At 38.2% G+C, this 26,589-nt stretch overlaps 2 protein-coding genes across 7 annotated transcripts in view; both read left to right on the forward strand.

Moving 5' to 3' along the window:
• The first annotated feature begins 87 nt into the window (after positions 1–87).
• LOC121102005 lies at positions 88–8,451 on the forward strand. Its single transcript, XM_040626728.1, is given in 5 exon segments — positions 88–101; positions 817–947; positions 6,334–6,517; positions 7,617–7,834; positions 7,837–8,451. Coding segments are annotated over 5 exon segments (684 nt in total). The 3' UTR covers positions 7,974–8,451.
• Positions 799–26,589, forward strand: part of LRRC39 (leucine rich repeat containing 39) — a 30,200-nt gene continuing 4,409 nt past the window's right edge. The window contains exons 1-9 of one of the 6 annotated variants that reach the window (XM_008697668.2): positions 799–947; positions 1,749–2,285; positions 10,837–11,040; positions 14,760–14,952; positions 20,529–20,634; positions 21,695–21,851; positions 22,409–22,545; positions 25,347–25,492; positions 26,216–26,368. In XM_008697668.2, coding sequence (XP_008695890.1) covers positions 14,840–14,952; positions 20,529–20,634; positions 21,695–21,851; positions 22,409–22,545; positions 25,347–25,492; positions 26,216–26,368 — 812 coding nt within the window. In that variant the 5' untranslated portion in view covers positions 799–947; positions 1,749–2,285; positions 10,837–11,040; positions 14,760–14,839. Of the gene's footprint in view, positions 948–1,748; positions 2,286–10,438; positions 11,041–14,759; positions 14,953–20,528; positions 20,635–21,694; positions 21,852–22,408; positions 22,546–25,346; positions 25,493–26,215; positions 26,369–26,589 lie in introns of those variants that run through there. The other 5 variants (XM_008697670.2, XM_008697666.2, XM_008697671.2 and 2 more) reach the window with 5 other exon arrangements.

Genomic DNA, 26,589 nt, shown 5'->3' on the forward strand with positions numbered 1-26,589 from the left:
AACAGGACCTTATGACTTACCAAAGGGATATGTATCAAGAGAAAAAGACGATGCACAATACAATTTACCTGACACATCCTACAGGAGATGGTGGCCGCCAGGTTAGTCCTCAACAGATCCCTTCCAAATTCTGCAGCAAATGCCTCAGTCATTCTTTACAGTATCCATGCCAATCTTTTCTGTTCATTTAAGCACCCGCACAGATTTCCCCCAGCCCTGTTGTATTAAGCAGATAGCTCCTAATGTCTTCAGAGAAGACAAAGTGATTCAACCCAATGATCTTTCATTTCTCCCCTTTTCACATCGAAATCTCTATATTCTCACACTTTCCCTTTGTTTTTCCTTTTGAGGAAGATGTGATTCTCCAGCAAAAATCAAACTTCCTACTCTCTATTATTAATCGCATTTCTTCCTCCTGATCCTTGCTTTCTGTTTAATCCATGGCCCCATTTTGCTCTTTCAGTCTCTTCCTCACATGTAGAACTGTACGAGATGCACTCCTCCAGCACACAGGTTAAGATTCATTTCCGGTTCTTCACGGAGGACTTATTGGAGACTGATCCCAGAACTCTCAGCAAATTTACTTTTTTTTTTTCTTGTTGATGAATGTGTCAGGGTCATGTTGTATGTCCATAAACTTGTTTCCTTTTCTTTTTGGGCACAGAGTTAAATATTTTCCAGCCTAGCCTGCAGTTAGGTAGGGCCATGTGATTTATTTCTAGCCATTGGAATATGGGTAGAAGTGATGTAAACCAATTCAAAGCCCATAGAGCCTCCCAAGAGATCCTCCATACTCCTTCTCTTTCCTTTCCGTAGCAACCCTGAAGCCTTTATGTTGAAGATGGCAGCCACGCAAGATGGAAGGAGCCAGCATCTCCAAATGACTTGGTGGCACAAAGCCTTCCCACCACCACACCGCAGCACTGATTGGTTTGGATGTGATACAGGTGAAATAACTTTTCTTGTTTTAAGGCAATGATGCTTTGAGATTAATCTGCTACTCTAGGTAGTAATAACCCTAACTCTGAGCTGTCCAGTGCAATAGTCACTAGTTTAAGTTTAAATTTAAATTAATTATTGTGGCTATTGAGCAGTTGAAATGTGGCTAGTGTAACTGAGAATCTGGATTTTACTGAATTTTAATTGAAATTTAAATGTCAAGAGCCACATGTGGCTAGTGGGTACCATATTTTAGACATTGCAGATATAGAATATTTCCATCACCATAGAAAATTCTATTGAATAGTGCTGACCTAACTAATAAATAGAGGAAATGTTATCTTTAATCTCCTGCCCCAGGAAATGCTTTACTTCACTAAAACTAATTTCCCTCTACTTTTAAGGCTTAAAACCTTCCTTTCTCACATTGCTACCTTTACCTGCCACCACAGGAACAAACTCCTGTTCTATTCCTTCCTGCCTTTGCCTACCTTCTTGAATGGGTGGTCTTGAACTCCTGGCAATCTGGCCTCCTTCCCCACTGCTCACCTGTAATCACAGTGTGCTTGGCCAAAGTTTGGCCACATCTCTCTCCCAGATGTCTCCTAAATTCTTCTCTCTGATCCCACCTCTCTTTCTGAGCTCTAGGCACTCATTTTCACTCTTTAGCATCTCAAGGTCACCACGTGTTTCAGTAATATCTCAGCAGAGAAACCAGGACAACTCTGAATTATTCATGCCAAACCCTGGGTGCCTCATGTTATCATTGTTATCCCCACAAAAATAACCACAGCTCTTTTATGTTCCAGAAGTCAATTACCATTTAGGCAAACAGTGAAGGTATCATGAGTCCTTGATGTTCGCAAGCTCAGAATGAAATGGAAATGAATTCCTGATGAGGCAGTTCCAGTCCTGAGCAGAAGGACTTTAACCACGAGCTAATTCATGTGCTAGTCAGACCCTTGTGAGAGAACTCTAGGTCAGCCTGCTAAAACTGAACAAGAGAATTTGGAGACAGTCCAGAGGAGAGCCACAAAACTGAAGCACGACAAGAGTAATTGCAGTTCTGTTACAGTATCAGGCTTCTCCTGAGTCTCATGTGGAATGTTAACAACACAAAGCATTGGGAACAGCTGTTCTGGGCCTTGACAAGAGACAGAACAGAAGAATTGAGAACAGGTGTGAGATCAAGAGTTTAGGCTATATAGGGGGCAAAGTCAGGACGGTCAAAGAAGGATTCATGCTTATCCCAGGCTGAGGAGGCCAAGGGCCCTCCGACCGGCAGCCGGAGTGCCTCCACTCACCCGCATTTCCAGAGGAGCTGTCTGACCGTGGTAAACTTGGCGGTAAGCGATGGAACTTGAAGTTTGCTGCAGAGAGCTCTTTAATATGTTCCAAATATGTGTTACATAGTTCTAGAAATGTGGTAAAAAGGAAAGTTAAAAATACCGAGGTTGGGGCGCCTGGGTGGAGCAGTCGTTAAGCATCTGCCTTCTGCTCAGGGTGTGATCCCAGCGTTCTGGGATCAAGCCCCACGTCAGGCTCCTCCGCTAGGAGCCTGCTTCTTCCTCTCCTGCTCCCCCTGCTTGTGTTCCCTCTCTCGCTGGCTGTCTCTGTCAAATAAATTTAAAAAAAAATACCAAGGTTTATAAAGTCTGTACAGAGGTTTCAAGAGTGCAGTGATCTGGAAAAACCTAGCAAATTCATTTCCTGGAAGAGTAAAGCCAGGGTTCAAACTGCAACAGGGGCACCTGGGTGGCACAGGGGTTGGGCGTCTGCCTTCGGCTCAGGGTGTGATCCCGGCGTTATGGGATTGAGCCCCACATCAGGCTCTTCAGCTATGAGCCTGCTTCTTCCTCTCCCACTCCCCCTGCTTGTGTTCTCTCTCTCTCTCTCTCTCTCTCTCTCTCGCTGGCTGTCTCTATCTCTGTCGAATGAATAAATAAAAAATCTTTAAAAAAACAAAAACAACAAACTGCAGCAACAAAGGCAACTACTTTGATGGCAGGTGTAATTAAGTTAATAGAAACTGCAGGGATGAATGTAAATCAGAACAACTAACAGTTTGAAACATTAGTTATGCAGATGCACCAGACAGGAGTACATGAGCTAAGTCGCCACACTAGTAACTCTTTAAACCAAGGGCGTCACACATTGCACAAGAACCTGGCTTTGGTCCCATTGTGTTTCTGGCACAAGATTAGAAGGGCCCCGTTGGTTCACATGTTGCTTGGGCAGAGCAGGACAAACTGTCACAGGGATGGCATAATTTTTTAAAACCACCATGGTCCTTTACTAGTTTCTCTAATAAGCTTGTGAAAATTAAAAATATTGACATATAAATGCATTCTAATTCAGAAAGTTTTTTTTTTTTTTTTTTTGGTTTGTAGTTATAAATACGTTAAAATGTCTCAGCTTCTATCTTTACTAGATGTTACAGGTTTGGTAATTGCATCGTGTTTGCAGAAATGTGAAAAAGCAATGTTTGTAGTTGCCTCTTAAAATGTCTGCAGTATATCCTCAAAAGTTGGGTCAGTGTCCTAGAAACAAAATATTATCCAGTTACAGAGTTTAAAATTTGGTGTAGCTTTTATTTCTGTAGAACTAAAAATGAGTGCATAAAAATAAAAGCAGAAAGAGTATGTCTTTTTGCCATGTGGCCCAAAATACCTCATTCGACATAAAGCCAGTGCAACTTTTGTGTCATTATTTGGTGGTTATACAAGGGGTATTGTTCTTTGTTTTCTTTTTTCTTTTAATTTCTCTCTCTCTCTTTTTTTTTTTTTTATTAAGTAATCTCTACACCGAGTGTGAGGCTCGAACTCATGACCCCAAGATCAAGAGTTGCATGCTGTATTGATTGAGCCCGCCAGGTGTCCCTGTTTTGGTTTTTCCTTTTGAAACAAGACTGTAATGGCTTTTATTCTGTGGTCCTCTCACTTGAGGTTTAAATTGCCCTAGAAAGTTGCATAATATCCTGATGACCACAGCTTAGGTTTATATTTCACGTAAGAACTATCTTTACATAATGGAAAAATCCATGGCTCCAGCTCATTCCTAAGAGGATTCTATTTTGTTCACTTGTATTTTGTTTGCTAAATCACATATTGGTTACTTAGACTCACAGCATGCTTTTCTCGAATGAAGATTTTGAAATCATTTCCAATGATGACCTAATTTCTGGCCAGTTCCCAGTGGGCTAGAGAAGAAATGATTTTCATACACTATTTCTTGTGTCTCACCTGTGGATTGGTTCAGGGAAATGATGTGTGTGTGTATCAGAAATGAGACCAGCACAGTCTTAAGGTTAGAAGTATGTTTTCATTCCTAGTTAAATATATTAACTTTTGGTTATAAAACACCTACTTAATAATAGAAAAAAGAAATAATTAGCTAAATATTTTAGTAACTTGGATATTTAAGTTATTAAAGACTGAAACTCTGCAGGATCATGTGGCCAAAGTCATGTGAGACCAGCTACAATCTGAGAACTTGAGCTCTGAGAGGTATTTGGTGTCTAACAGTGTTTTCCATCATCCCCTGAGGAAATGTCCCTGTTTTGTCAGACCAAGTGGTGCAAATTAGTATGTAGCTGTAACTTCCTAATATAGGTATCAAGATGTGGAAAACAGTGACTCCCTAGTATTTGGCAAGTATGTTGTTATTTAGGAGTTTCTCTTTCCTTGTGTACACACACACACACACACACACAACCTTAATGGAACATTTTCACATAAAAGAATATCAGTGTTCCGGAAAATTCTACAGCTAAACAAATCAGTTTTAAAATATTCTTAAGTCTTTAAAGATGTGGTCCATATCTACAATAGAATATTACTCAGCCATCAAAAAGAATGATTTCACAACATTTGCAGCAACATGGACGGGACTGGAGGAGATTATGCTAAGTGAAATAAGTCAAGCAGAGAAAGACAATTATCATATGGTTTCACTCATTTATGGAACGTAAGAAATAGGAAGATTGGTAGGAGAAGGAAGGGAGGAATGAAGGGGAGGTAAACAGAAGGGGGAATGAACCATGAGAGACTGTGGACTCTGGGAAACCAACTGAGGGCTTCAGAGGGGAGGTGGGTGGGGGATTGGGATAGGCCGGTGATGGGTATTAGGGAGGGCACGTATTGCATGGTGCACTGGGATTATATGCAAGTAATGGATCATGGAGCATTACATCGAAAACTAGGGATGTTCTGTATGGTGACTAACGTAACACAATAAAAAATTATTATAAAAAAATTAAAAATAAAAAAAATATTCTAAGTCTTTAAAATAAAGACCAGTTACAGAGGCTTCAAATTCTTCTTTGAAAGAGAATTCTTAACATTAAAAAATTGTTGATCTGATGAGGGCAAGTCTCATTTATGTTTCTTGGAACTCTAGTTACATGGTGTTTCTGCTTCAAAACCTTCCATTCTGACAAGTAACAAGTTTTATTAGAAGACTCTAGGGAGTCATAAAAAGAGCATTACAGATCAAAATCCCAAGGTAATATACTCTTATTTTACACTGTTTTCCCCTGTGTTCCTTTATTTTCTCTTGTTCTTATTTGAATAAATGGGTCACACAAAGTAGATGATTGTATGCTTGATAGGATTACTTACAGTACTGTAGTCTTGTCAGAATTTATGGGAAGAAGCTTGACTAAATGATCATTAGTTCTATTGTTCTATTACACTTTGTAAAAGACAATGCTCAGGATGCCTGGCTGGCTCAGGGGAAGAGCATGTGACTCTTGATCTCAGGGTGGTGAGTTCCAGCCCCATGCTGGGTGTAGAGATTATGTAAAATAAATAAACAAACCTTAGAAAAATAATGCTTTTAAAAAACAGAGTAATAACTATCTTAGTGTTTTGTGTTTAAAACCCTTATCCTTCTCTAAATATATGCCTATGTATTAACACTAGTTATGATGGAATAGAGTGAAAAGGAAATGGAGCTCTCTATGTAGACTGAGTCTCCGTCCCCTGCTGCTTTTACCTCTGTTCCTCCCTACCTCCATTCACTGGCTATCTACAGATGCATTAAGCAGCAATAACATTGCTTTGATGTTCTTGGTGTCCACCTACAAATATAATTTTGTGTAACTGACATAAACTTGTTTCTAAAAGGAAGCAGAATAACTTAATGGTCAAGGTCTGGGAGCCATGTCCATCTGAGTTGGAATTTAGCTCAGCTGTTTTCCAGCTGGATAGCTTTGATATGCATGTCCCTCACTCTCTTTAAACTTTGGTTTCTTTTGTGCATTAAATAGGGATGCCTACTGTGATGGTTAATTTTAAGTGTGAACTTGACTGGGATGCCTAGATATTTGACAAACATTATTCTGGATGTGTCTGTGAGGGTGTTTCTGGATTAGATTAACATTTGAATCCATAGACCGAGGAAAGCAGGTTGCCCTCTCCAGTGTTGGTGGCATCATCCAGTCAACTGAAGACCTGACTAGAATAAAAAGGCGATACCCTTTCCTTTCTTGTAACATGGTATCATGCACATTTGCTCATATCATGAACCACCTTTCTACTTTCAGTTTCTATGATTTTGACTACTTCAGCTATTTCATGTGAGTAGAATCATATGGCATTGGCTGTCCTTTTGCAACTGGTTTCTTTTCAGGTAGTTTCATCCATGTTGAGTATGTGACAGAATTTCCCATTTTTAAAGGCTGCGTAATATTCCACTGTATGTATATACCACATTTCCTTTATCCATTGTTCTGTTAGTGGATGTTTTGGTTGCTTCTGTCTCTTGGCTATTGTAAATAATGAAGCAATGAACATGGGTGTGCAAATACCTCTCTGAGACCCTGCTCTGAGTTCTTTTGAACGACACTGTATTTGTAATGTGCTTTTATCCCCCCTCTTACCTGCTCACCCCACTCGGTGCTCTCCTAGATTAGTTTGCTTTTTCTAAACACAAGCGTTGCAATTGTACTCAGTCAGGGCCATGGATTCTGATGACCTATATCCCTGTGGGACTTAAGAATGCAAACCTGGCACCAAGCTCCTGGCAAACACAATGATAGAAGGAAAAGATAAACCAATTTGTGTAACATTATAAAATGAGATACCTAACTTTGTGTGAGGAACACGCTGTTTAAATGAGCTCATTTACCTTGCCTCCACTGTACAATTGCCTTCTCCTCGATATTGTCTTCGTCTCAGAAGAAAACGCTTTCAGAGTTAGCTAACCTTCTTCCTATGATCATATGGCAATCGTTTCTATTCCCATCTTCTCCTTTCTTGGCTTTACTGTTGGAGGGTAGAAATAAGAACTAACCTTTATGAGTACTTACTCCTATCAGGCACTGTCCAAACTCTTTTGTATGTTAACTTATTCAATCCTCACAAAAGCTGATGAAAAGATCTTTTATCGGGGCGCCTGGGTGGCACAGCGGTTAAGCGTCTGCCTTCGGCTCAGGGCGTGATCCCGGCGTTATGGGATCGAGCCCCACACCAGGCTCCTCTGCTACGAGCCTGCTTCTTCCTCTCCCGCTCCCCCTGCTTGTGTTCCCTCTCTTGCTGGCTGTCTCTATCTCTGTCGAATAAATAAATAAAATCTTTAAAAAAAAAAAAAAGCTCCTATTATCTACATTTTGCCAATAAGAAACTGAGGAGGTGAGAGATTAAGTGATTTTTCCAAGGATATTCAGGTATATAAAGATATAGGCCAGGGCTTACGGCAGACAGTTTGGAGGTGACCTTAGAGCAGCACTTGGAAGACACAATGAAGAATCCATCCATTGTTGGGGTCTTGTGCACAGATTCACAAGGACTTGATCTGGGCTGCCTTGGGGCCCTGTCAGATGAACATGCTGGGATGATATCTGTTCTAGCCCAACAAGCAGCTAAGCTAACCTCAGACTCCACTGACATTCCCGTGGTTGTCAAGAATCAGATAATGGGAACATTATGATCCAGGAACATGATGGCATCACAGTGGCAGTGCACAAAATGGCCTCTTTAGGTCCATCAGTTCTCCAGCAGCCTGTCATAGGAGTTCAAGCCTACCTATGTTAATTATCATACAGAACTATGAAAGTTCCAGCAGTTAGGCCATTTGTTTAGGCATATTGGACAATTTTCTATTAATTTTAGAGTAAGCTTCTTTGGGACACTCAGTGGATTGACTTAAAATATTAGTAAGAAAGGACCATGTTTTGAAATATGGTTCAGGTCACTTTGTATACATAATTTTGTTATGTTCAATAAATATGGTTGGAGGAAGAGACAAGTATATAAAAATACAGTAATAGGTACATAGAAAATTAAACAAATAAAAAAGTACACTTAACTCCAAAAAAAAAAAGTACAAGTAGGTTCAGGTCACTTTGTGTACAGAATTTTGTTATGTTCAATAAATCTGGTTGGAGGAAGAGACAGGTATATAAAAATACAGTGATAGGGGCACCTGGGTGGCTCAGTCAGTTAAGTGTCTGCCTTAGGCTCAGGTTGTGATCTCAGGATCCTGGGATTGAGCCCCACGTCGGGCTCCCTACTCAGCAGCGAGTCTGCTTCTCCTTCTCCCTGTCCCTCTCCCTCTGTGATCTCTCTCACTTTTGCTCTCTCAAATAAATCTTAAAAAAAAAAATACAGTGATAAGTGCACAGAAAATTAAGCAAATAAAAAGTACACTTAACTCCAGAAAAACCCAAAAAGTACAAAAGGAAAGGAATGTAATTATTTCTATTATTGGATCAGCTATGAATAATATTTACATAATAAACTGATTTAACAAAAATTATGATATAACTATATTGGGAGGACGAGAGGAGGGGAGGTATATGGTAGTGTGTAGGTGGTTTAAGACCACAGAACTTTCATCTTCTATGTATGAAGTCAGTAGATGGTTCTGAAATTGATATATGAAGAAATAGCAATATTTTTGAAAATATAACAAGAAAGAGTTAAAGTAGTTGTGTCAGTTTCTTAGAGCCAGATGACAGGATTCTCCCAGTCATGTTTAAGTAAGAAGGGATATTAGTTCATAGAACAAGGCCTGGAACTATACCATTGAACTGGCCTGGTAAGGGGGCTGCTACGTCCGCTGTGGTCAGGAAACTCAATCTGCTAAGACTAACCCCAGAATATATTGCCTCTGCTGTACTTTGACCAGCAAAAATGGACTCTAGCCACCCAGCCGATTTCCTCACATTCTTTGCTTCTAAATCAAAGTACGTGAACCTTATTTACCTTCTCCAATTCTATAGCAAGGGAGGCTGGGACTTGTCCCCTAATTCTACTTTGGTAAACTGGGGTTCACTAACGTGGGGGGTTGTCAAACTATGGAGAGGGCACCATATAGTGTCTTGTCTCTTCCTTCTCGCTCACCTGCTTTGTCCCCAAATCATTGAAATTCTGTCTAAAATTCTTCATAAATGGCTCATCAATCTAGTCACTTTTCCACTTTCCCTGCCATTACTCTAGAGTAAGTCACTTCAGCAATTTCTCAGTTGGTCTCCCTTTGTATAGTGTTGCCTCAGAGCATGGGAAATAAGCTAGAAGAGGGAAAGAGAGATAGCCTTGGGATTTGTGGGTTTTCTAGAGATATTACCAAATTAAAATTTAATTGTCGACAGTGCCAAAGGCAGAAATACATCTAAATTGTTTCCAAAGAGACAATTTAGTACTTTCCTTAACCGAAACCAACTCCTCCCTGCACCTTCAGGTTGCCTTATGAACATAGTCGGGGAAGCCTTGTGTGGGACGGTGCAGACTCCCTGGACAGGGGGTTAGAGTTCAGGTTCTGTGACTTTCTTTACTCTTTCTGTGATCTTCGGCAGCCCCATAGCTCTCTGAGCTAATTTGTTATAGAAGCATTAGAGAATTTCTGTGGAATAATCAGGCATTTAAAAACACTAAAATTGCCAAAGTGTCCAAGTGACTAATCAAATTATGATCCACCCACACACCAAACTGCTATGTAGTCATTAAAAAGAATGATGTAACTCTAGTATACTAATATGAAATTACTAATAACTCTGAATATACTAATATGATACAATTTCTGATATATTCTGAGTGAAGAAAACATGGTTTAGAAAAATATATGGAATATGCTAGCATCGTGTGTGTCTGTGCATGTCACCGTGTGTGTGTGTTTTCCATGAATATAGGCATATTTATGTTTTGTAAATTCAGACCGTCTTGGGAAGGGCACCCAAGAAGTGGCAACAGTGATTACCTTCAGACAGGAGAACTAAATGGCTGGAGGTGGGGTTAGGTGGGGATTCATTATCTTTTGGGTTTTTTTCTATGTGCCTATGTTACCAATTCAAAGACTAAATACAGGGGCGCCTGCCTGGGTGGTTGAGCATCCAACTCTTGATCTCAGCTCAGGTCTTGATCTCAGGATTATGAGTTGAAGCCTCATGTTGGGCTCCATGCTGGGTGTGAAGCCTAACTGAAATAAATAAATAAATTTTAAAAATGTATAGCATTAAAAAACAAAAGACAAAGAAAAAATAAATACAAAATTGTTTAAAGAACCTGGAATTAACTCCCATCTATAAAGGCGGAAGAGAGAAAGAATGAGAGAGAATTAGATTTGAGGCCTGGGTGCAGCAGAAGCTTGGAGCTCCCCTGTTACCCATACTTGTCTACATCTTCCTTGTCTTATTTTGTGAAGCCTTTTACCTTTAGTTTAAATATTTACACATCTATGGTTTACCAAGGTAGGGTTTTTGTTATGCCATACGTTCTCATATTTTCCAGTTTCTCTGCTTGGAATAGATGCATTATATTCTATTAAATATTCAAAATGCGTAAGTCATGAGAAGTGGAAGANCGTTCAGCAGGAGTTGTTTTTTTCAGGAGTCTAGAACTAGAGCGTTTGCAGCGTGCAGAACGCACGCACATACATTGTCTATCACTTGATCCACAGGAGCTCCATGTGATTCTTGCTATTCTCAGCTTTGTCCAAGATCTAAAATTAGAACTCGGCTAACATTACATTTCACTTGATTACAAGTCTGACCGAGGATTTTAATCACTCCGGAGCCACACCGAAAACAATTCTCCCCGAAATCCTCTCTGACCTGGTAAGCACTAACTTTGGGCATGTCAGCTTCTGCATCCACTGGCAGTGGTAAGTATTTTTCAAAAACATTTCTTCCCCATTCTTCACATAGAAAGAGATTGCTGTTGATGACTTTACTGTGTCTGAATTTGCTGAAATGTACAACCGAATTTGGAATTGAATTTAAAAGTCTCCCGTGGGGTTTCATAGTCATGCGTGTAATTGTTTTCCTCTGGAATATTGATTTCTCTCAAAGTTTAGAAGCGGTTTTTTTTGTTTGCTTGTTTTTGGATTTGTTTGTTTCTTTTTTTCTTTCGCCTTCGGAAAGCAGACTCTCCTGGGTATGTCCTTCCCAAACTATGTGCTTATCTGTTATGGTAATAATCAAGGTAGAGAACATAATTCTATGCTGGAGGTAGAAATACATATATCATTATTGACTTGTTTTCCTCAAAGGGAAATTGGTCGCTGTTATAGGAAAGCTGCTGGCTGAATGAAGTTCAGTGGCAAACTGAGGAACCCAGTGAGCATACATGTAGATACTTGGGATATTTGGAAATGTTTTATTATGTGATAAACACTTCAAACTTGCTAAAGTCTGAGACAATAAATTATAGGGTGACTATGATATCCCCAGGGGTTTGGATTATCAGCCTGTGAATCCAAGGTTTCTTGATGGCAAGAAGATCTTACAGTCTGTTTTTGTGGAAACTGCGTGCTTTGCTTAAACACAGAGACGTTTCTCAGTTTTCTGCATATTGGCAATTATATATCCATCCTGACATTTTAAACATTTTTGTCCCCTGTAATAGAGTTATTCTTCTACCCCTCTCTGTCTTTGTCTCTCTTACACGGTGCATACTTTTAAGGAAATCAATAACATAGAGGAGGTTAGTAATGAAAAGCAATATTCTCTACCCTATTTCTATCACTCTAGAAGTAAGCATTTTCACCATTTCAGGATTTAGTTTTTGGTGGTTATCTCCATAGTTTCTGTTTTGTTTTGGTTTTTTTCAAAGGTGGTTTTTATTTCTTATCCACTTTAGGCATTATCTGTGGAACTTCATTATGAAAGATGGTGCTTACGTTACACCTCCATAGAGTTGTATCCTTTTTAGTTTCCCCTTTGATTACCTTTATAACTTGAAACAAATCTAGTTCTCGTTCCATAAAAGAGACCGTGTCTACAACTCTCCACTCTGAAGACGTGGCTATTGGTTTTCTTTCGTTCCACCTTTCCATTTCCTTCTTCCACATTCTGTTAAAGTATTTATTTTTATATTTTCAAGATATATTATACTTATTACATTCCATTTTTAGCTTTTTTATAGGTTGATTTATTTCAAAAGTTGATTTCCATCACTCAAAAAAGAAACTTTGTGCCTTTAGCAGTCACTTCCTCTTTCTCCCTCTGGAAAGCCCCTGGATATCACTGATCCACCTTTTTTGTTTTCTCTCTGTTTCTACCTATTCTGGACTTTTCATATAAATGGGATCATACATGGCCTTTTGTGTCTGGCTTCTTTCACTTAGCACACTTTGATTCAAAGTTCACTCATGTAGGGGCGCCTGGGTGGCACAGCGGTTAAGCGTCTGCCTTCGGCTCAGGGCGTGATCCTGGTGTTATGGGATCGAGCCCCACATCAGGCTCCTCTGCTATGAGCCTGCTTCTTCCTCTCCCACTCCCCCTGCTTGTGTTCCCTCTCTTGCTGGCTGTCTCTATCTCTGTCGAATAAATAAAATAAAATCTTTAAAACAAAACAAAACAAAACAAAGTTCACTCATGTAGCATGTATTGGTGCTTACTCCTTTTTATGGCTGAAAAACATTCCATTGTATGGCTATACCACATTTTGTTTATCCAATTGTCCGTTGACAGCCGGTTCTTTCCACTTTTTGGCTATTGTGAATAATGCTACTTCGAGACACTGAGGTAGAAGTTTTTGTGTGAACATGTGTTTTCATCTCTGTTGGGCATAAATCTAGGCGTGGATCTTTTTCTATTTTATACTTTCTCGTTTTTCCTATTTTTATGCTAGGCATGCCTCTTATAAACAATACACAGGATTTTGTTTTTCATTTAATTGGACAATCTCTGTATACTAACTTGCAGCATTTAGTAATCAGGAAAGTATAAATTTGCAACCAGAGTGAGATTTTATGCAGCAGTGTGTTGGTAAGGGTGTACATCAACGGGGACCCTTTCACAGTTCTAGTAGAGAATAAATGGGCACAGTCGCTTTGGAAAACAATTTGGCTCTACCTTATAAATTTGAACATTCACATAAATTATGATCCAGCAGTTCTAGTCCTAGGTATGGACTCGATAGAAGCAATCCCACTTAAGCACCATGAAGATAAGGACAAGAATTTTAGAAACAATATTGCTCATAATGGCAAAACTCTGGTACCCAAACATCCATATTCATTGGGACAGAAAAACTAAATTATGGCTTAGTCAGACATTTTGGAGATCGTGTCCGTATACGATATGTTTTACTTTATGGAGCCGTATAATTTCCCATGATATGGATGTACTATGACTTACTGATCAAAGTTATATTGTTTCCAGTCTTTTGCTTTTATGAAAAACATTGCAGTGAATAACTTTATAATATGTAATTTTACAATTGAAAATATTTGCAGTATAAATTCCTACGAGTACGAATGTACATTTGTAGGACTGATGGACATTACCAAATTTCTCTCCATAGAGAACAACCAATTCTACCACCTTCAGGGTCTGCGAGTACCTTTTTCCCTACGCTGTTGCAAATTTCACTTCTTTTCCAAACTTTATACCTTTCTTTTTACTTCCTTTGCCTTCTAGCCATTCTATAATGTTGAATAGTTGTGATTGTGGACTTCTTTGACTTCCTGAATTAGGGAAGAAATAATTCAATTAACTGTGAGTCAGATTCTTTCACTATTACTAATACAATTTGATGAAAAACCAGTACATTTATTTGTAAGGCAAAGAACATTCCATCAAATGGATCTGCCATAATTTACATAACCATTCCCCTATTTGTATTGTCCTTTCCTTTTTGAGATTCGGGTCACAATCCTCAGTATTACACCTGCCCATTTATGATTTATTTTACAAGAGCAAATAATCCCAATATACTGCCAGTTAACTGACTTCCAGCCTGTGCATATAGCATCTAGTTTAAGTGGATATCCCCAAATGCTGGTCTTAAATGTATATATTCATTATTTAATCATTTTCCTCAACTGGGCATGTAAACTAGTTGCAGTTTTCGTTATTAATAATTACATATACCAAAGGAAGTAGACTTGGCTTCACTTTCCACCTCTGTCACATACTAGACATGAGACCTTGAACAAATTGCCTGTCTTCTTTAAGGCTCAGTTTTCTCATCTGTACATTACAGACAATAAAAGCACCCATGGCAGGGCGCCTGGGCGGCTCAGTGGGTTAAGTGTTGTCTGCCTTCGGCTCAGGTCATGGTCCCGGGGTCCTGGGACTGAGCCCCATGTCGAGTTCCCTGCTCAGCGGGGAGCCTGCTGCTACTCCTCCTTCTGCCCCCCCCCCGCACTCATGCTCTCTCTCTCGCTCTACACTCTCTCTCAAATAAATAAAATCTTTAAAGAAAAAAGCATCCATGGCATAGTATTTTTATGAGGATTACTAAGTGAGAGATGATATGTAAAGTATATAAAATAGTCTTGGGAACATGGAAAGTGTTCAATAAATATAGGCTATTATGATCATTTCTGGACTCAGTGACCATTCTGAAACACGTTTTTTTCTCCACTACAATTAGGTCCTTTTTGAGATGGCATCTGTGATTCAGCTATTCAGAACCTAATGAAGTTGGTGACTCTGTGACAATGTGGAGAAATCATGTCAGAAAATGCGGTTTGTACTGGGGCTGTCAATGCTGTGAAGGAAGTTTGGGAAGAAAGAATAAAGAAACACAATGAAGACCTGAAGCGAGAGAAGGAATTTCAACAGAAGTATGCTTTAACGTGTTTGTTATTTTGATTTAGTGAAAATGCAGAACACCATCATTATAGAAGGGAGCACTTATTAAATGTGTTGAATTTGATATTTTTACTTACTGAAAACTCAAAAATATAACTAAAGGATACACCCAGTTCAATTAGGTGTGGCTATGTGATGGTGGCCGCAAAAAATACAAGTGTCCGTATGTGAAAATCATCATTATTTTCAGGCCCTCATAAGAGTCTGTTCAACATTCCTAAGTTTGATTAGTATCATTTAGTCCCCTTTTCAGCGATTGCTTGTTCAGCATTATATCCCTAGGTACTAAAGCACCAGCTGGCAATAGAAGGTCCTAGAGATTCGTACCTATTTGAATAGCCGTGAGTTTCAGCCAGGGTCCCTGTGGGTCGCCTGGTGCCTTGATTTGGACTCTACTTAAAATAGTTTGGCTCTCATTTCCTCTGCCTTCTTGATCTCTACCTATTTTCCCGAATGGATGTCTCCAAAGCATTCTACTCATCTTACAAGAAGAGCCACTTTCCTCATGGATCCCTACGATTCTCATTCACCAGGTCTCTTTCTAAATATTAAATTGTCTTCTGTCTTGCAACATATGTAAATGTTGGGCCATTAATAATGTTATATGTCAATTGTATCTCAGTGGAAAAATGCTCCTGTGTCAATTAGCAAGTAAAACTGATTTAAGGAATGGGGAAGTCCTGAGGCAAGGCAATCCCGAAGCCTGAATAGCTTTAAAGACTCAGTTTCTTTTTATCACCTTCTACTGCTAATCTCAGCGTGTCAGTGTGGTCCTCAGGTTCTCCTCTGTCAGTGTCACGGGATGACTGGTCCACTTCCAGGCATCACAACCAGGCATCATTCTGTTGTCAGAGGAGTGGAGACTATTTCTGTTTCTTCAAGAATGAGGAAGCCTTTCTGAGGTGCATTGGCAAACCTCTCCTTCCCCTCTCATTGACCAGAACTGGCTCATTTGTACTCCCTCAATCCAGTCCCCTTCTGGGGGAATGAGACTATATGATTGGATTAAACAAATTAAGATTTATACCTGGGTTACTTGGGGGAACTATAAGTACTTGAAAATAACAGCTATTCTCCCAGTGAAGAATAGGGGGACAGATTCTTGATCAGCAATTATTTTGTGTCTGCTTTCTGTAAACACAAAAATCTGGATGGGAAGGGGCCATTCTTTCCAACCAAAGCCAATAAGAAGGATAATGATGCTGACAATGATGAGGGTAGCAGCCATTTATTGTGCACTTACTGTTTACTAGACACTCTGCTAAGTGCTTTCTTTGTACTATCTCATTTAATCCTTTCAACACATCGAAACAGAGTGTCCTGATGAGGATTAGATTGCATTACGAGAGAAGGAAAACCAAAATAATGTTTTCTTTTTTTTAAAATTTTTTCAAAAATATTTATTTGAGAGAGAGAAAGAGAGAGAGGGGAGGGGGGCGAGGGGCAGAGGGAGATGGAGAAAGAGAATCCCAAGCAGACTCCCCGCTAAGGGGCTTGATCTCATGATTCTAGGATCATGACCTGAGCCAAAAATAAGAGTCAGATGCTTTTTTTTTTTTTTCAAGATTTTATTTATTCATTTGACAGAGCAAGTAGCACAAGCAGGGGGAGCAGCAGAGGGAGAGGGAGAAGCAGGCTCTCCACCGAGCAGGGAGCCCGATGGCCCGATGCAGAGCTCGAACCCAGGCCCCCAAGATCAAGACCTGAGTCAAAGGCAGACACTTAAACCGACTGAGCCACCCAGTGCCCCAAAATAATATTTTCTTTTTTTTTCTTTTTTTAAAGATTTTATTTATTTATTTGACAGAGATAGAGACAGCCAGCGAGAGAGGGAACACAAGCAGGGGGAGCGGGAGAGGAAGAAGCAGGCTCGTAGCAGAGGAGCCTGGTGTGGGGCTCGATCCCATAACGCCGGGATCACGCCCTGAGCTGAAGGCAGACGCTTAACTGCTGTGCCACCCAGGCACCCCTCAAAATAATATTTTCTAAACAAGATATGTTAACTTCTTTGGTGTATTTGATCTGGGGCTGGAATAGCACTCCACTGAGTCAGGTACTCAGGCTTTTATCTAGTTGCTCAACTGTGCATGGCTTCCCTTCCTAAAGTCACTAATGGCCCCAAATAGATAAGCCAACTGCAGCCGACATATTGATCCTTGCTAGCAGGAAGTTGCACTCCTACTTCTGCTAACAGCCCATTGCTATGGTCCATATCTACCTACAAGGGAGGATAGCTAAATGCAGTCTGTGCCCAGTTAAACTTGGAGGATCTGTTATTGAGGAAGAAGAGAAGTAACAGACTCTGCCACACAGGACTGTTCATTTTCTCCTTTTTAAAGATGGAAAACCTGAGGCATAGGCCTAAGTAACTTGTCAAAGATCACGCTGCTAATAAATGTGGATCTGGTATTCAAACCTAAGCAATCCGATTCAGGAAGCATGCTATTCCCCTCAGGGCTTTCTCTAGATTGGCCCTTAAATCCACTCTTACGAAACCTATTATGTTTGTATTCTGCAATTATGAAAAACTTGACTCTAGAGTACTCCTTATAAATCCTATCCCTTTTTTAAACAGTGGGCGGGAATCCTGACTTGCTTCTTAACTCATGTTACACATGTTTAGTTAAGAACCATTTAATTGGGGCGTCTGGGTAGCTCAGTCAGTTGGGTGTGCGACTCTTGCTTTCAGCTCAGGTCATGACCTTAGGGTTAGGCGATCCAGCCCCTCATCAACTCTGCTTGAGATTCTCTCTCTCCCTCTGCCCTCCCCTGCCCCTCCTACGCGTGCGCTCTCTCTCTCAAATAAATAAGTAAGTAAAATCTTTAAAAAGAAAAGAATAATTTCAGCAGCTTCAAGTCCTCTCTGTACAAAATAGGCAAGGGATAAAAAGGTTAAGGATGTAAACTAATGCTTCTTCTCTCAGCTAAAGGTGGCTAAAGATTTAGTTCAAAAAGCCTGAAGTTTAAACAGAAATTGACCTCATTGTCTTTTGATGCCAAGCTGTCTTGAAGAAATCAAGCACTTGGGTAAGAGTTGGTGTGGCAAAATCTGGGAAAGCCTTTAGACTGTAAATAAAAGGGTTTCATAGGAGGTACATAATTTCTATTTAAAATTGAAAGAACATTAAGCTTAGACTAAGTAGTGGATGAATTATAGAATACTAGAGCTGGAAGAGACTTTAGACATTATTTAACCCAAACCCCATTTTAATAGGCAAGGCCCACAGAGGTGGTATGAGTTGCCCCCAGTCACCGAGTTAAGTGATACATTCTGGACTTAGGTCATAGAAATTCAGATCTAGAAAGAATTTAGGAATCAGTATAGAGATGGAAAGAGACTAGCTGAATAATGGTCTCACTGTAAACTCATTAAGGACAGAGGTTTTGCATGCACAATGTGCTGCATAGCATTGGGCATATAATGGTTGCTTGATGAATTCTTTAAGTAAAAGTTTAGGGAATAAGGCACCTAATTGCACTTGTCATTAAATCTTGTTCTGAAATACATAGATCTTTTTGGCAAGTAATGATTCAAATTAATTAAACCTATGTTCTTTGATAACTGCTTCTATTTTTTATTACATATCATTCTAAGAGGCTAAAATTGCAAAGATTTCAATTCTAAACTCATTCTTTCTCATTTCTCATACATTAAAAATTTTCTAGTATCGAAATAAACTTTTGCAACCTTTTACTAGTCATTTTCATAGCTTGATATTATTCTTATGTATGTTTGCAAGAAACAAAAATCAATAGGAATGTTTCAGAATGACAAAGATTTTATGCATTTTTATATCTGAAAAATGAAATCTGAATAAAATTGGAATGTAATCATATATAACAACTCTGAAGTTGAACTTATTTGCAAGTCATGATAAAGTTATTAACTATGGATTAGATGTCTAATAAATGCAAGTCAAAAGGACAGTGAGATACCACTTCACGCTCACTAGAATGGCTATGAGCCAAACCATGGACAACAGCAAAAGTAGGCAAGGATGTGGAGAAATCAGAAGCCTCATGTGCTGCTGGAGGGAAGGCAAAATCCTACAAACAATTTGGACACAGTTTAGCAGTTCTTAAAAAAAAAAAAAAAGTTAAAAATAGAGTGACAATAGGATGCAGCAATTCTGCTCCTAGGACTATACCCAAGATAAAGGAAAACATATGTCTACATAAAAACTTGTTCACAAATGTTCATAGCAGCATTATTCATAATAGCCAATAAGTGGGATTAACCCAAAAGTCCATCAGCTGATGAATAGATAAACAAAATGTGGTATATTCATGCAGTGGAAGATTCTTCTTCTATAAAAAGGAATATAGTAGGGAAACGTGTTACAGCATGGGTGAACTCTGAATAAACTTATGTTGTGTGGAAAGACCACATATTGTATAATTCCATTTATATGAAATGTTCAGAATAGGCAAATCCCTAGAGATAGAAAGTAGATTAGTGGTTGCCAGGAGCTGGGAAAGGGAGGAATGGGAAGTGACTGCTAATGGGTGTGGTTTTTTATTTTATTTTTTAAAGTTTTTATTTTAATTCCAGTTAGTTAACATACATTGTTGTATTAGTTTTCAGTGTACAATATAGTGATTTAACAATTCCTTACAACACCCGGTGCTCATCACAAGCGTACTCCTTAATCCCCATCACCTATTTAACCCCTCCCCCATCCACCTCTCCTTGTAACCATCAGTTCTCTATAATTAAGAGTCTGTTTCTTGGTTTGCTTCTCTCTCTCTTTCCCCCTCACCCCATGCACATTTGTTTTGTTTCTTAAATTCCACATATGAGTGAAATCATATGGTATTTCTTTCTCTGACTTATTTCGCTTAGCATAATATCCTCTACCTTGATCCACATTGCTGCAAATGGCATGATTTCATTCTTTTTTATAGCTGAGTAATATTCCATATATGTATACATACACCTATATATGCATCTGTATATATACATACATGTATATATGTGTATACATACACCACATCTTCTTTATCCATTCATCTGTTGATGGACACTTAGGCTGTTTCCAAAATTTGGGTATTGTAGATAATGCTGCCCTTTGGATTGGTATTTTTGTATTTCTTGGATAAAAACATAGTGGAGCAATTGCTAGATTGTAGGGTAGTTCTATTTTTAACTTTTCGAGGAACCTCCATACTGTTTTCTAGAGTGGCTGCACCAGTTTGCATTGGGTATGGAGTTTTATGAATGATGAAAATGTTTTGGATCAGATAGTGGTGATAGTTGAGCAACTCTGTGAATATATCCAAAACCATTGAATTGTATACTTTAAAAGGATTAATTTTGTGGTATGCTATTAGTTAAAAAATCTATGGAGAGTTATGACACGTTTCAAAACTTAAATATAGGGCATTTATGATACTAATCATATTTATAATTCTTGCAAAACAAATTCTTTTCTGATTTCCAGATACTATTGATCAAATGGTTGTTTTTGATGGATCACTTTTTGTACAAAAGTGAATGCTACCTATGTATGTCATTCCTAGTGAACTAAAATGTTGTCTGATCTCTTAGGCTAGTGCGGATTTGGGAAGAACGAGTCAGCTTAACCAAGCTAAGAGAAAAGGTCATCAGAGAAGATGAAAGAGTCATTTTGAAGATAGAAAACGAAGAATGGAAGGTAAGCTTCATAGAAGTAATATTTTATTTTTTATATTTTGCGTTTTGTGGGACAGTTGAGAAAATGATTCTGAGGCTGTGTGATTAAGTCCGCAATAGTTAAAAATTCTAATTTTAATAATACACCAAATGAATTTGGGGAACATGAATAACTGAAAAGAAATATAACTTCACATTTTTTTTTGGTAAAAACTCAATCAATTTGCTTCAACTCTGCCTAAAGTTGAGTCATTTGCAATTTTTCTCCTACTAATCCTACTAGTAAACAACTTCTCATTTTCCATAAAAAAGATGACCATCTGCCTAACGAATATCATATAGCTTTTCCAGAACAAGTGCCCAGCTTGAAGTCCACAAAATGCAATAGGATATTCATTTTCTTGAGGTCTACTACCTGATTCATATTCTCTCTCATAAACACACACACACACACACACACACACACACACACACACAGTTGCTTAATTACATTAGGCATACTCTAATTTTTATAAGGGTATCTCTACCTTGGGTCAGTGTTTTCATGCATGTAGGTATAGCTAGCTAGTGGGTTATTTTCTCTTTGGGCTATTTTAGGTCGAAAGGGAAAAGGCATAGAGTTTAGAAAGGTGGAAACTCTTAAAATCTTTAAATAAAAATCTGTAAAAAAACTTTTATAAAATATTTCAAAATATAAGGCAAAGAGAATTACTGATTAAAATGGTTTTTCGTTTCTCTAGCCACCATATTCTCATTTTCAACTGCATATGAACTCTAAAACAACCTAATACAACAGTATCTTTAGGACATTGTTCTATGGGTGTGTACTATTGACCAAAATACATTATCTTTGTTAATTCTGATTGGGGTTTGAAGGTTTAGTAACCCTATTCACAAAGTAAAGTTCTTAAAACTTAGAAGTAACACAAAGCACTTGGAAATGTAACCCATTAAGGAAAAAAAATATTCCTAAATTCTTTTACAAATCAAGTAATAGCTCTACAATTATACTTCTGTGTGACATGATACTAAAATAATTTAAGTAATATAGTAATTCTGTCACTTCTTTTACTTGAGTTTAGACCCTCCCTTCTTCTCTACTGAAGCTGAATCAGCTACAGGAATGGCAACTTCATAGAACTGGTTTATTAAAAATTCCTGAATTCATTGGAAGATTCCAGAACCTCGTTGTATTAGATTTATCTCGAAACACAATTTCAGAGATACCTCGAGGAATTGGTAAGGAAGATCGCTTTTATGCCTGTGTTTTTTACTGAGAATTTCTTTGATACATGGAATAATGACCTCATCTTTACATAGCCCTGAGTCTTGAGAAAATTGTAGACATCTAAATTGAAGTTTCCAGAGGATCCACGTTTCTGGGATTTACAGAAGTGATTCAATATAAGATTTCAAGGCAACAAAAGTCTCTTTGGAGATATTGTATAGATTCTGGAAACGATATCTCTTGTTCAGTTAATCTTCCTTGGAGAGAACGGGTTGAAGGCAAGAAAGAAAGAGATTCCTTAGATGAGAAAAAAAATCCCCAAATGGGAAATTGGCCATGATATAGGAGATAAAACAAGATGAAAAAAAAAAAACCCATATTTTTTGCTTATAGCACTGATAAACCTCCTTATCTTTAGAAGGGGCAGGACACATACTGGGAAAAGGGAAGAACGTGGGAAGTGTGATTTGCCAATACAAAACTAGCAAGTAAGTTATGCTGTAATACTTAATAACTGGAAACATTATTTTATACCCATCTGTTCTCTATTGTGTATTATTTTTTGTAGGACTGCTCACTAAACTTCAGGAGCTGATTCTTAGTTACAACAAAATCAAGACTGTCCCCAGGGAACTAAGTCATTGTGCCAGCTTGGAGAAGCTGGAACTTGCTGTCAACAGAGATATCTGTGATCTTCCACAAGAGGTCAGAAATATATAAGTGTCTACGATTTTATTCTCCACCTGCTACTGGTTTACTTCTCAACTGTGTGATCACCAAAAATAGCACTAAGAAAGAGATGCTATAAATTTTACTTCAGAAAATATTTAGTGATAATCATTTCTTATTATTGTAACACATATTTAATTTTAATTAGAGAAGTATCTATTTAGCATAAAAGAGACATCTATTATTGTCACAGTACTGACATCATTTGCGATCTCCTTAAAGGCCAGAGTAAGAGTCTTACTTATTTCTATTTCCAGAATTGAAGGCACAGCCCAAGTTGTAGTTGTTATTTAATAAATGCTTATTGAATAAATAATTATCATAAAGCACAGACAGTGTGGTGATGGAAAAACTCTTTTGTTTACTAGTTGGTGTTTATAGAGTGATCAGTTTTTGAGATAGAGGTGAAGTGGTAAGAAATGGATTCTTCAATTTTGGAAAAGTGTTTCTTTGCTAGTGTCTTAGGCCCTGCCAAGTAAAAGCAAAGCAATGGGTTTGCAAAGCCTTCAAACTTTGGTTTGGTGAGTTGACTTACTATTAGTAAAACCAAGCTGATCATAGAGATACACTTTCAAACATATTTCAAACATATTTAATGATCTTACAATCAGCAAAGAAAATTTCCAAGGTCTTGACTTTGCAAGATGAAAGTTAAGAAAAATAATAAAACTCAAAACAAAATAGAAAGACTATTCCCTTCTCCCATTCTCCACTATTTTTGATGAGACTATCACTTTCTTTCTCCACACCAGTAAATATGTCACCAATTATTGTTGCTTTTGCAAGTAAAACATAGTTTCTATGTTTATAGCTATCTCATCTTGTAATAGTTCAACTTAATGAAATGTAGGCACTTACTTATGATGAAAATGATGATCACAGGGACAATTTCTTTATATCTACGAGAGCCCCAGTAAATATTTTATTTTGAACTTCTAATTCTTGTGATTTTCTTTCTAGGATTGGTTCTGTCACTAAAAATGCTGTATAAATTTGGGCATATCTATTAACCTATGTTTACCTTAATTTTTTCACATGAGAAATAGGTTTTACTGGAACAAATACTGAGCTCTGACCTTGAGCCTGGGATTATTTCCAAGTATGGCCTCTAAGTTAGCTGTGTAGCCTTGAACTCACCACTTTATATAACGAGGTCTCAATTTTCACATATACAAAATAAAGACTGTTGTTATAATAATGTTAATATCTTTCAATATTATACACTCAAAGGGTTCTAGTACGAATGAGAAGTCAGTAACAGGAGGAGACTTGTGTTTCAGCCACTACATTGCACACACAGTATACACACAAACATATTTATGCCAATGTGAAAACAATCTTTTTATACTCCATTCTGAACCATGAAAAATTTTAAAGTCTGATGACAGATTTTGAAAAAGTGTTTTATTCATGGCTTGAATTCTAAAGCTGGACAAACATTACCTACTAAATGGAAACCTCCTGCTTTTTTGCAGTGCCCACAAAACACTGTATTTGTGCTTTTTGTGTGTGTGATGTTAAAGATATGGAACAAATCTTAACACTCCCTGAGACACAAATAAAACAGAACTTGCCTAGATACATGGAAAGTTTTTTGGCAAAGTTAACTGAATTCTCACATTTTGAAACTTTTCACTACAGTGTTATATAGAAAGAGTTTAAAAAATTTCGTGGCTTTAGGTCCATGAAGACTTGAGAGCCCATCACCCATCATTTCTAGTTACATGGCCTCTCTCAACCATTTTGTCCATGGAATAGAAATAAGATACTCATCTTGTAAAGTTGATGAATAAACTAGAGTTGAAAGCATCAACATGAATACATTGAGACACCGATATTAAGAGAAAAAAGCAAGTTAAGGAAAGTACAGTATAATCTTCAAATAAAAATACTAAATTTTGCTTATGAAAACATATAATAGTAATTACAGAGAAATATATAAAAACATATATTTATGTATACTAATGAAAACAAGAAAACATCCTCAGGAATAATAAATACCAAATTCAGGAGAGGGATTCCCTCTGGAAAGGAAGAAGGGAGGAGCACATAGGAGGCAGTCATATCAATATATTTTCTTAAAAAAAAAAAGATTTATTTATTTGAGAGAGAAAGTGGAGGAAGGGACAGAGGGAGAGAATCCCAAGCAGACTCCCTGCTGAGTGCAGAGCCTGAGGGGGGTGGGGTGGGGGTGGGGATGGGGGTGGGCATCTCACGGATCACAACCTGAGCTGAAACCTAGTTGGTCGCTTAGTCGACTGAGCCACCCAGGTGCCCCTTAATATATTTTCTTTCTTAAGCTGAGCACACTGGTGTTTGGGGTATTATTCTTAATAAATTTTTATTGAAGTTTTCATTGCAAAAATGGAATTACCCAACAGTAAATGCTATGACTGAGATAGCATATGTAAAGCATCAGGCACAAAAAAGAAGGTTCAATAAAGATAAGTATTATTTTGAACTTTGGGTTTTCCCATACAAATCTCAAGTGCAGGATGAAAGGAAAATACAAACACAAGCAGGTTCTGTAAACGCTGGAATTTGGGTATTTGGAAGATACATTTTCTTTGAATAGACGAACTTCCTATAAGAGTTTCTCATTTACCTGGAGGTTATTTAGCTTTATTTGTATTTCGAAGTTATTGTGGATGCCTAGGACTAAAAAAGCCCAAGCATAATATGAACATTCCTTGATGTGAAATAGCTCTTCCAATGTGAAAGTTCCAGTAGTTTACACTGTGGACATTCATTTTGAAAAACCTTGCTTGCCTCTTCAGCTCAGCAGTTTGTTCAAGCTTACGCACCTTGATTTGAGTATGAACAACTTCACTACCATCCCTCTGGCTGTGTTGAACATGCCTGCTCTTGAATGGCTCGACATGGGAAGCAACAGACTTGAACAACTCCCCGATGCCATAGAAAGGTAAAATAGATACTTTTCTGTGCTATTAACCGATGTGTTGAAGCCATCCATAATAAATCACAGACAAAACGAAGGGGACCCCATGCATAATCAATCACAAGAGATCCAGGTAGTACTAAATATGCTCCTTTTTAACAATATTTTCATTTACGTTAAGTATTAGGGCTTTGGAGAGAAAAACTGGCTGACTTCAACATGTGAACACAAATATGCCACACAATAACAACATTACTTAGTGCATGCCAGGCCCTCTGTGGGCGTAAAATGGATGAGGAAATTAATGTAGAGATGTTAGCTAAATTGCTCAAGACCACAGTGTAAGTGTGAGACTAGGCGGCCTGGCCCAGAGTTCATGCTGTTAACCATTAGCATACTTGTCTTGCCCAGCTAGGCATATGAATAATTTCTGATTTTTCTCCTAACACTCTAGTTCAGACTAGATAACATGTATAGCTGTTCCTTAAGAAATCCCTTGAGAATAGTGATGCATTCTAAAATATGCCGGCTTCCTTTCTACCACCACATGCTGAGAAGTGTACTGTAGGGATTCACCCTCCAATGCAGTTTCCCTAATAATCAGGTAAGGTGAAGTCAGTTAACTCAACTGGCACACGGGTTAAAGGAGATGTATGAAAGATGACATTGGTTTCATTTTAGCTTAATAAGAACCAGGGTTTTCATATGATGTATGATTAATCACAGAAACCTCTTTTAATTCATCAGAATGCAAAGCCTACATACGTTATGGCTGCAACGGAATCAATTAACATGCCTGCCAGAAACAATCAACAATATGAAAAATCTGGGTACGCTTGTTCTCAGCAACAATAAACTGCAAGATATTCCAGCGTGCATGGAAGAGATGACCAATCTGAGGTAAAAGCTGTGGACACGGAACTGCCATGTTCCCTTCAGGCTGCAGAACAAAGTAAAATTGAGAAATTGTTATTAATAGATTTGAGTTCTCATTCATATGAATGAATACATTTAAAAATGCTTCCAACTTGGAAATTCTACAATTTAGAAGTAGGATTCGTATAATACTGTCCAAAATCATTCAAGAAAGAATCCTTCAAACAAAAGCTGTACTGGGGTAG

The sequence above is a fragment of the Ursus maritimus genome, unplaced genomic scaffold (assembly GCF_017311325.1).
Source record: "Ursus maritimus isolate PB19 unplaced genomic scaffold, ASM1731132v1 scaffold_12, whole genome shotgun sequence".
Taxonomy (NCBI): domain Eukaryota; kingdom Metazoa; phylum Chordata; class Mammalia; order Carnivora; family Ursidae; genus Ursus; species Ursus maritimus.